Here is an 11,331-nt window from a genome sequence, read left to right on the forward strand (position 1 = left end):
TCACACACACACGCACCTCCCAGATGGCGGAGTGCAGCATTTCCATGCAGCCACCCCCCCCGGCCTTGTCTTAAAATAGCTCCCCCCCCCCCGGCTCACATGCACACGCCCCCCACAACACAAGCATCTCTCCTAAATGCACGACAGACACGCACCCTCCCACCGCTGCTCGGACTCACCTCCCCGTGCGCTCACACACACACACGTACGTACGTGCACTCAGCCCCCACCCCCAGCCACTCCTGCTCGTACAAGTGCGCCGCTGCCTGATTGTCCCTGTGCCCCCAGCGTGCCCTGCCGGGCAGTCATACACTCCTGTGCACACACCTCTCGGGTGCAATCACAGCCAGTCATTTACACCCCTCTCTCTCACACACACACACACAGCATGCCCCCCTGCATTCACACCTTGCCATCCTGAGCACAGCTGGCTCTCCCCCATGGCCACAGACATCCAGCTGTGTGCGCACACATCCTGTGTACATGGACTGGGCACTAACACCCCCCCACTGCTCAGACAGACACCACCTTCACAAGCACACATGCTCACGCTCATGCCATGGACACCACCCCTCCTACGCCCCCTGGCAACCAATCACAGCCTCCCAGGGTTGCTCACCCTCACTTACACCCCTCCATTCCCAAACAAATCCCCCTGCCACACGGCTGCCTCATTCACACACACTGGACTTGTGTCCACACGCACAATGCAGTACATGCTCACCCACTTGCACTCAGACACGCACCACTATGGCCTTACACACTTCCCACTGCACACCAGCCCTGCAGAGCTCTCCCGTATATGTGCCACGTGCTCACACCCATGCATTCCTTCACATCTGCCACTGCAAGTTCACAAGCACATGCATTCGCCCCCCCCCATATCTGCAGTCCTGCCTGCAGCCCATACATTCACACCCCATTCTCACTGACATGCACACCACAGGCTCGCACACTTCTCCCCACGTCGCACACCCCCCCCACACACACGCCTTCCCCCCCCCGGAGAGGTGCTGGTGCAGACACTCAAAGTGCACCCACACCTGCCATAAACTTACACTGGCATTGTCGGTTCCCCAGCTCTCACACTCGCACCGAGGTGTTTGCACACCGGGCATATTCCCAAATGGTCCCCTCTCTCCCCCCCGCCACACACACGCCTCCAGCACACACACGCAGCCTCTGTAGCGGGCATCCCCCCCCTCCCACCACACTCACCCCTGCCCTGCCATGTCCAGGCGCACGCGGCGTGCCCACCCCGTGCGCTCACCCCCCGGCTCCGGGAGGGCTGTCCGCACACCATGTCCGTCACTGGAATTGACAGCCCCCAGCCACTCCTAGCTATTGGTCAGGAAGAGGCGTCTGTGTTTGGAGGCGGAGCCACGCGGCCGGCCCCGGCGCCGGCCCCGCCCCCGGCTGCCATAGGGGTTCCTGCTGGCCATGGCGCTCTCTCCCCAGCCGGCGCTGCCCAGGGTGGGCCCGGGGAAGCTGACTTCCGCTTTGGGCGGCTGGTCTAAGAGCCCGCCGGCCTCGGCCTCGGCGGGCGGGGCCTGGCTCTGGCGCGCGCCGGCCCGCTCCTGCCGCAGGTAGCGCAGCTCGTCCCGGATGTCCGTCAGGACGCCCAGCAGACGGAACTGCAGCTCCCTGTCCCGCGCCCGCTCCTCGCGCTGCGTGGCCCGCTCCTCCTGCCACATGGCCAGCTCCTGGTGGTACAGCTGGTCCCACTGCTCCTCCAGGTCCAGCAGGCGGTGGATGTTAGTCCTCCAGCTCTCCCTCCTGCCCTCCCGCAGCCAAGAGCAGCCCAGGCCCCGCGAGGGCGGCACCGGGGCAGGGGGCTGGTCCTCCTGAGGCGAGGCGGAGGAGGGCAGGGACTCCTCGGTGAGCGCGCCATGCAGCGGGGAGCGCGCCTGCTGCTGATGCTGCTCCTCCTCCTCCTGCTGCTGCTTCTCCCACGTGGGCCCCATCAGTACCCTGGGCAAGGAGCCCACCTCGGGGCCCCGGCTGCCCTCCTCCTCTTCCGGCTGGGAGGCGTCCAGCACCCTGCCCAAGGAGGGGAGGTCGGAGACCCCTTCGTGGGCCCAGTCTGCGTGAGCGTCCACGTGGTTGAGCGTATCCTCGGGGAGGGAGCTCATGGAGCCCTGGGAATTGCACCGGCGGATGAGCATGGCCTGCCGGGATGCCTTCGCGCTTTCCTCGGCCGACAGCTGGGACTCCGGGACAGGCTGAAGGCCCATCGCTGCGCCGGGGCACCCGTCCACCTCCTGGCCTTCCCGCTCTTCTTCCTCCGACATGGAGGCGTAGGAGACAAGGGACTCGTTTCTCAGAGGCGGGGATATGGCCGACATCTCTGGAGTTCGCAGCTCCGGCCCCGATTCGGCTGAAACAGAAGAGAAGCTAGCAGGTAAGTCTATCTGCTTCACCGTCTGTGGCGCCATGCATTAGATTCCCAATTGGTCCCCTCTCCCCACATCCCTGGGAACACCCCAGGATCTTCTTCTTACTAAAAATCCACTCAAAGCAGCCACAGACACACAGACCCCTGGCAGGGCTGCATGGGCGCTGCTCAGACCCACCAGGAACGTTCAGTATCCTTTCCTGACAGCGGCCAGAACCTGCTACTTTGCTGGCAGGTGTAAGAAGCCTGCGGTAGCAGATATGGGATAATCTGGCCCCACAGAGGGAGTCTCCTCCTAAACCCCAATACTTTGAGGCTGTCTTGAGCCCTGAACCATGAGGTTGTTACATCCCTTCCAATTTATTTTTGAGGATTAAGTTGGATAATGCTGGCTAGTTTGCTCATCCATATAAATGCTCACTCTATCTTGGAATCTTGCTAAATTCTTGACCTCAACAATATCCAGTGGCAGTGAGTTCCACAGGCTACTTGTGTGCTGCAGGAAAAATGTTTATTGTCTAGGATCAGTTTGAAATTTGCTGCCTTTTCGTTTCATTGACTGTCTCCTTGTTCTTGTGTTAGAACACTGGACACTAGAGGGCAAGAGCACTGGAATAGTCACCCACAGTTTGAGCACTGTGAATGCACAAGTGTTTGCCCTGAAGCTAACCACTGGGCTGTTCGAAGCAGACAGTGGAGACACATCTTTGCAAAGAGTTTCTCCAGGAGTGCATGGAGATCTGAGATTTGACTATGGGGCCCTACTCCATTCCGGGTGTAACTTCACTGTGGCTACGTAATGGACATGCTTGGCCCAGGTTCTCAGAGTCACAATCATTTCACCCTTTTTAATAACAAATGTAACCACTCCTTGGCCTTCAACAGCATCCCCACCGCGGCGCCTGCAGGAGACAGCGCGTCACAAAAAAGTCATTATTAGTGTGATCATTTTCCCCATGCTCAGGAGCCTCTGGCTGAGCCTTTAACAGGCACCAGCCACTGCTTTCCCCAACTATCAAAGAGGCCTGTGCCCTGGACAGTCAGCCTGGCCTTCACTGTGGCTACTGGCAGCTTCTCCATTACTCCTACCTGAACTGCTCTGCCCCTCGCCTCGGCTGTATTCACAGATCACAGAAGGGTCTGGACTCTGGACTGCGAGCCGAGGCACGGCAGAACCTTCCACGTCAGGCAAAGAAGAGGGCTGCCCGTTGGTGTCTATGTAGATGCTGGGGTGGCTGACTGCAGGCTGGAAGGACATGATCGATTGTTTGGACGCACCTGGGAAGAACAAGTCTGCAAGAGAAAGACGATTGACTTAAGAGGATAGCGACTATCATGCTATCACAGGCTAGGATTCCCCAAGGGAAACATCCTATAGGACTTTTCATAGATCCCAAGGCCAAGAGGGACCATTGTGATCATCTGGTCTGACTGCCTGCATAGCCCAGGCCAGGAAACTGCCCCAAAATGATTCTTAGAGCAGATACTTTAGAAAAACATCCAACCTTGACTGAAAATTGTTAGTGAAGGAGAATCCACCACCACGCTTGGTCAATTCTTCCAACAGTTAATTACTCTCACCATTAAAAATGTGTGTCTCATTTCCAATCTGAATTTGTCTAGCTTAACCCAGCCATTGGAATTGGAATGAACCCCACAGAGGCATGTAAAAATTACTCCAACAAACTACAGAACTTAAGTGAACTAGATGCTTTCTATAGGTTTTCAGAACGGCCCTATAAAATTCTATAGCAGGGAGATCAGTCTCTGATCAGCGCTCCAGGACGGTCCAAAAACACCCTACAGAAAGATCAGGATTTTCTATGAAGTCCAACAGGATATTTCCATTGTGTTTTTATATAAGCCGTGTTTAGCCCCAAAACAGCCTGGATTTTTTACAGTATACATTTAAATTAACAATTTGTGCTTGTATGTCCCTCCTTCACCAAAAGCTAGTGATCTGATCTGATCTTAAAGGTGAGCAGCAAAGGGAACGAAAATTGGAGTTGGCCCCTTTTATTTATTTTTGGTCCTCTATAAAGTATAAAAGGCTGCCTGAAATGGTTCTTTAAACAAACAAAAAACCCAAGGTTTTGTTTGTTTGACCTTCAACATATTGAGAATGTCCAGTCTGGTCTTTCCTGCTTTAGTGGTAGTTCCAGACATCTGGACTAGGAGCTCTCTCCATGTTTCACTGAAGGAGGAGAGAGTCTTTAACCCTGAGGTTTCTCTCCCAAGTGTGTCTCATGCACTTGAGTTAAATAGTGGGTAACAAAAAGCAAATAAAACAAAGAGTTTTAATCACTCTGGAAAAAAAATCACTCTCTCAATTAGGTCCCACTCCTTCAAGGTACTTAAGCACATGCCTAACTTTAGCACCAAATCAGCAAAGCACTTAAGCACATGCTTAACTTTAAGCAGTGTGGGTAAGTATAACTGAAATCAAAGCATGTGCTAAAGTGCTTTGATTAAGAGGGATGGCCTTGAGTATGTTTAAAAAGTTAGACAGGTGCATAAGTGCTTTGCTGAATCAGAGCCTTCATCAGGTGACTCTTGACATCAGACAAATCATGCATGTTCCTTCAAGTTCTACAGTAGAGCAGAGAGGCTCACAGGAAAGAGAGACCAGAGGAAACCTACATTTCTAATGTAAAAACAAGCAGACTCCCTTGTGCCTCCCCATCCCCCACTTTTGGTTTTTGGGTGTGGGGGGAGAAACTTTTCAACCCTACTTGATACACCTGAGGACTTGTTGTCACTGCAGAGTTAACTCGAGTGCTGCCCAAATCCTGCCCACATCCAAAAGCCCTGAACTCCGGTTGGCTGGCTTATCCAAGGATAGAGGCTAAAGCTCAAGTGAGCACAACGTGTCAGCAAGTGCAACCACTGCACAGCTCCAGTGCCATTTCACAGTGGCACTGTTGACTCCGAAGAACACATGCCCATGCAGTCAAAAGAGGGCACGAACCCATGATTTTCCCCCTTGCAAGTCACCTGTAAAAGGGATGCGATCAGGCTAGACGCAGTATTTAGAGGTTTTTAAAAACAAAAAAGTTTTACAAAACCGAAGAGCAACAGGAATATTTTCACCATTTTTTAAAAAAATTCCAGGGAAAACTATTTCCTTTAGTTTGGCTATTTGAGTATAAACATTTCCCAGCAGCCTTTGCCACCCAGACATGACAGTATTCTCCTACTGCAGGAAAACCCAAAAGGGAGACTGACTAGAAAAAAGGCAAAACTGACAAGTCTTTTTTCACTATCCTCTCTGAGCTAGCACAATAAGTAAATGTTCACCAGGAACCAAGTCCCAGAGGGCCAGGGATCTGTTACATTACTGTTAGGTGAGGCTGATGTGTTCAGATGATGACAACAGGATGGAAACAGATATTCATGAAAGCCCCTTTCCCTGGAGGAATGGTCTTCTGGCTCCATCTCCTTTACCCATAGACCTCCCTGACCCTACCACCATTGTGAGCTCATGTGCATCAGACCTGCTATCAGAGAAACCCAAAGGTTAGCTCACCGGGGTCAAAGATGATCTCGGGCTCTGAATCATGGCTGGCCTGTAAGAAGGTAGAGGCCACCATCTTCTCCAGGGGAGTGAGGCGGGGTTTGTGGAGAGGCCCTCCTGCCCTGTTCATAGGGGGATGCTTCTTTGAGGTGATCTTCTTCTTGACGTCCAGCCGAAGGTCTCGCCACTTGTGCTTGAGATCATCAATGGAGCGCTCCGTGTAGCCCAGGAAGTTGACCCGGCTCTGGATCTGGGTCCACAGCTGCTTCCGCCGCACAGGGTGAGCTCGGAGGGATTCGGAGCCGTAGAGGGCGCTGAAGTGCCGAACCACGTTCCAGACCAGAGTCTCTGTCTCGTCGTTGGAGAAATTGGCTTTCCTCTTCCGGCCAGATGTGGCCAACCCCTGGGAGGCTGCAGCAGAAGTGGAAGGGGCACAGTTGAACCTAGGTCCCCACTCCTCTCGGTCGGCTCCTGAGGAAAACATTGGGCTCCGGGACCCAGAGGGAGCCGAAGAAGGAGGAGCAGAAGCCAGAGCAGCTGAGGAATCCATGGTGCCAAGGGGAAAAAGGCCTGGAGCCAATCCTGCTCCGGGACACAAATCCGGACGGATATGGGTGGTTTGGGAGGATTAAAGAACTGCTCCAGAGTGCCAGGTGGCGGGGGAGACGCTCATCCCAGCTTGAAAGCACCTGAGAGAGGAGAAAAAGCCAGAGGTAAAGGCGGGCTGTCTAAGCACCCTCCTTCGACAATCCATCTTGTAGTGGAAGAGTTGATAACCCCCAGTTAGACCCATTAGCCCACTCCAAGCCTGGGATCCTCTGTGGGTGGAGAACCAGAGCCAACACCTGCTTGGTCAGACATGCATTACAGAAGAAAGACTTGCCCGTCCTGCTAAGCGCTCTGTGCCTCAGTTTCCACATGTGCGAATGGGGATAATACTGCACCCCTGCCACACTGGGGAGTTGTGAGGACTGCAAGGTGCACAGAGACCATGGAGATGGGGACCAGGAAAGTACCGAAACAGCTGGATATCAGACCTGGTCCAAAATTGCCCAACAGAACCATGGTTTTCGGTCAGAAAACGCCCCTTTGTCAAAATCGAACAGTTCCACGGGAACCTGCCCATGCCAGCGAAATTTGGTTTAGAAAGGGGGAAAAACCGTGAAATCGAGCTTTTGCACAAGGCTTGAAACGGCCCCTTGAGACCTTGGCCGGGCGGAACGCTCCAATGTCTCGTTTCAAAGTAACTTCGTCTGGAATTTGTCTGGTTTCGTGATATTATGATTTCATTTGTAGATACTACTCTATAGCTTATAAAATATACGCTACAGCGCACACATGCACCCATAGTGTGTATACACATGCACCCACAGAGCACTACCAAGCGCACAGAATCACACGCGCGCGCACGCAGGGCTTTGCCCTGCACGCGCGCGCACGCAGGGCTTTGCCCTGCACGCGCGCGCACGCAGGGCTTTGCCCTGCACGCGCGCGCACGCAGGGCTTTGCCCTGCACGCGCGCGCACGCAGGGCTTTGCCCTGCACGCGCGCGCACGCAGGGCTTTGCCCTGCACGCGCGCGCACGCAGGGCTTTGCCCTGCACGCGCGCGCACGCAGGGCTTTGCCCTGCACGCGCGCGCACGCAGGGCTTTGCCCTGCACGCGCGCGCACGCAGGGCTTTGCCCTGCACGCGCGCGCACGCAGGGCTTTGCCCTGCACACGCGCGCGCGCACGCAGGGCTTTGCCCTGCACACGCGCGCGCGCACGCAGGGCTTTGCCCTGCACACGCGCGCACGCAGGGCTTTGCCCTGCACACGCGCGCACGCAGGGCTTTGCCCTGCACACGCGCGCACGCAGGGCTTTGCCCTGCACACGCGCGCGCGCACGCAGGGCTTTGCCCTGCACACGCGCGCGCGCACGCAGGGCTTTGCCCTGCACACGCGCGCGCGCACGCAGGGCTTTGCCCTGCACACGCGCGCGCGCACGCAGGGCTTTGCCCTGCACACGCGCGCGCGCACGCAGGGCTTTGCCCTGCACACGCGCGCGCGCACGCAGGGCTTTGCCCTGCACACGCGCGCGCGCACGCAGGGCTTTGCCCTGCACACGCGCGCGCGCACGCAGGGCTTTGCCCTGCACACGCGCGCGCGCACGCAGGGCTTTGCCCTGCACACGCGCGCGCGCACGCAGGGCTTTGCCCTGCACACGCGCGCGCGCACGCAGGGCTTTGCCCTGCACACGCGCGCGCACACAGGGCTTTGCCCTGCACACGCGCGCGCACACAGGGCTTTGCCCTGCACACGCGCGCGCACACAGGGCTTTGCCCTGCACACGCGCGCGCACACACGCACGCACACAGGGCTTTGCCCTTCACACATACGTGCACACACGCAGGGCTATGCCGTGCACACACACGTGCACACACACGCGCACACACACAGGGCTATGCCCTGCACACACACGCGCACACACACAGGGCTATGCCCTGCACACACACACAGGGCTATGCCCTGCACACACACACAGGGCTATGCCCTGCACACACACACAGGGCTATGCCCTGCACACACACACAGGGCTATGCCCTGCACACACACACGCGCACACACACAGGGCTATGCCCTGCACACACACGTGCACACACACGCGCACACACACAGGGCTATGCCCTGCACACACACACAGGGCTATGCCCTGCACACACACACAGGGCTATGCCCTGCACACACACGCGCACACACACAGGGCTATGCCCTGCACACACACACGCGCACACGCACACACACGCACACACACAGGGCTATGCCCTGCACACACACGCGCACACACGCAGGACTATGCCGTGCACACACACGCGCACACACGCAGGACTATGCCGTGCACACACACGCGCACACACGCAGGACTATGCCGTGCACACACACGTGCACACACACGCGCACACACACACAGGGCTATGCCCTGCACACACACACAGGGCTATGCCCTGCACACACACGCGCACACACACAGGGCTATGCCCTGCACACACACGCGCACACGCACACACACGCACACACACAGGGCTATGCCCTGCACACACACGTGCACACACGCAGGACTATGCCGTGCACACACACGCGCACACACGCAGGACTATGCCGTGCACACACACGCGCACACACACGCACACACACAGGGCTATGCCCTGCACACATACGCGCACACACGCAGGACTATGCCGTGCACACATACGCGCACACACGCGCACACACACAGGGCTATGCCCTGCACACACACGCGCACACACACAGGGCTATGCCCTGCACACACACGCGCACACACACAGGGCTATGCCCTGCACACACACGCGCACACACGCGCACACACACAGGGCTATGCCCTGCACACATACGCGCACACACGCGCACACACACAGGGCTATGCCCTGCACACATACGCACACACACGCAGGACTATGCCGTGCACACACACGCGCACACACACAGGGCTATGCCCTGCACACACTCTCCAAGCTCAACATTTTCTGCATACCACGGCCGGCTGGGGAGCTAATCTGCTCCGCTCCGCTCCCCCCGCCCCAGCGCTGAGCCGCTCAGCGGCCTCCTGCGAGCGCAGCCCGCCCGGCTGGGGCCGGCCCCCCGCGCCCGGCCCCCCCGGGCTGCTCCTGCGGCAGCGGCGGGGCTGGCAGGCGGCCGCCTTTTGTTCGCTTCCCCCTCCCCCGCTCGGCGGGGCGCGGGTCGGAGCCGGCGGCGCGGCTGGGGCTGCAGGGCCGGACAGGGACGGGGCTGGACGGGACGGGACTGGACTGGCCTGGCCGGGGGGGCGGGGGGACGGGACGAGACTCCTGGGCGCCCCCCCACCCCGGGCAGGCCCTTCCCAGGGGCCGCCCGCACCGCACCGCACCCTGCTGCCCCAGCCCCGCGCCCGGCGGCGGAGCGCGCCCACCCCGGGGCGCCCCGGCCCCCGCCGAGGACAATGGGAGCCCCGGGCGGGCTCCGCGGTGCCGGAGCCGCCCCCCCGGTGCCGGAGCCGCCCCCCCGCCTGGCTCGGCTCCAGTCCGGCCGAGCCGCCGCTGCAGCAGGGAGAGGCGCGCGGAGCCCCCGGGGCCAGCCCGGCCGGCGGCTCCAGTTCTGGTGCCGCCGGGGAAGGGCCCTGCCCCCCGGGGCGAGCGGGACCCCGGCCCCCTGCCGGGACCCGCGCTCCCGCCGCCCCTCCGGCCAGCGCCGCAGCCGGTGGGTCCCGCTGCCAGAGCGGGGGCCAGCGGCGAGAGCCTGCGTCGCCCCCCGGGCAGGGCTCGCGGCAGGCTCGGCTCGGCTCCCGGGGGCGGCCCGGACGGGGCGGCCCGGCCCGGCGCTTCGCCCTTGTCCGCGAACTCCCAGCCCCGCCGCTCGCCCCGTGCCCCGGCTGCTGGGGCCAAGCGGCCCCGCCGCGCCCGCTGCCCACGGCCCACCTGAGCAGGGCGCCCACCCGGCGGCGGCGGCGGCGCTCGGGTCCCCCCAGCGCCCGGCCGCAGGCTGGGCTCCGCGCCCCGGCTCCCCGCGCCCGCACTCACGGCGCTTGGCGCTGGGCGCTCCAGCTTCTTGGGCTAATGGCTCCTGACTCAGAGGAACTCGCCTTCATTTCCTCTGCCTCCGAGTGGCAGGCTCGGCGAGCCTGCTGCTGCCCTCTGCTGGCTCCCGACCCACGGAGGCTTGTTCTCCAGCGGGGGTGGCGGGGGGAGAGGTCAGCTACAGGGTTTGCTTGTTGGAGGCACCCTGCACACGGTCTAATAAACGGACCCCCCCGCCCCGCCCCCGCTCCACCTTGGCTTGGCACAAATGCTGCCTTCTCCCTCCTCCTCCTTCTGCTTGGCTGAGTTCCCCAACACCGAAACCTGGGATGGAGCAGGTGGAAAGCAGCCCTCAGGCCAGGAGAGATGGCCTCTACTCTGGGCTCTGCTACAGCCTTCCTGTGTACCCTTGGCCACATCCCCTAGCCTCTCTGTGCTTCAGGTCCCCAGCACGAAACTGGGGACAGTGATGCTCCCCTACCTCACAGGGAGCAGGTGAAGATTAACCCATAAATATCTGGGAGGAGGTGCTCAGATGAGGGGGGGGGGCGTCTAGGCAGATAAAAAGATTGCAGTTACATGATGCAATTTTTCTCTGTTTCTGTATAGTTTTGTTTCTCTTATCTCCCAGCCCCAGTCTGTTATATCCACTTGTTGCATCCTGACACCTAGATGGTGAACTCTCTGGGGCAACGAGTGTTTTCTGTGTTACTTCTCTGTGCAGCAGCTAGCATAATGGGCCGTGTGTCTTACATTCAAACAATATACAAGGAATAACAGCTTTCATGTACACTAGATCCCCAAAATGTTTTATATAGAATTAAATAAAACAGATAAGATAAAAAATAACAGAAGGGGAGAGAAACTGAGTGT

General features: G+C 58.9%; 1 protein-coding gene across 2 annotated transcripts; it reads right to left on the bottom strand.

The window, feature by feature from the left end:
* Positions 1 to 1,188: 1,188 nt before the first annotated feature.
* On the bottom strand, positions 1,189 to 10,563 carry LOC311515495 (uncharacterized protein). Of its 2 annotated transcripts, none has more exons than XM_084618601.1 (4): positions 10,462 to 10,563; positions 5,922 to 6,598; positions 3,485 to 3,688; positions 1,189 to 2,377 (listed from the first exon to the last, which is right to left on the bottom strand). In XM_084618601.1, exons 2-4 carry the CDS (start codon positions 6,457 to 6,459, stop codon positions 1,338 to 1,340), a joined length of 1,782 nt encoding a protein of 593 aa, XP_084474727.1. In that variant the 5' UTR covers positions 6,460 to 6,598; positions 10,462 to 10,563; the 3' UTR covers positions 1,189 to 1,337. The 2 variants fall into 2 exon arrangements, with proteins under 2 accessions (XP_084474727.1, XP_084474728.1); XM_084618602.1 differs by having other exon boundaries at positions 10,360 to 10,551.
* Between the last annotated feature and the right edge of the window lie 768 nt (positions 10,564 to 11,331).

This window comes from Lepidochelys olivacea (assembly GCF_965140295.1).
Source record: "Lepidochelys olivacea isolate rLepOli2 genome assembly, chromosome: 2".
In the NCBI taxonomy this organism is placed as follows: Eukaryota; Metazoa; Chordata; order Testudines; family Cheloniidae; genus Lepidochelys; species Lepidochelys olivacea.

Excerpts from the sequence above, each read along its gene's own strand:
- LOC311515495 (XM_084618601.1), bottom strand. The coding sequence starts at position 6,459 with ATGGATTCCTCAGCTGCTCTGGCTTCTGCTCCTCCTTCTTCGGCTCCC. Across the intron at positions 3,689-5,921 it reads CGAGATCATCTTTGACCCCG|ACTTGTTCTTCCCAGGTGCG; the intron begins GTGAGCTAACCT and ends TTTCTCTTGCAG. Across the intron at positions 2,378-3,484 it reads CGAGGGGCAGAGCAGTTCAG|CCGAATCGGGGCCGGAGCTG; the intron begins GTAGGAGTAATG and ends CTTCTGTTTCAG.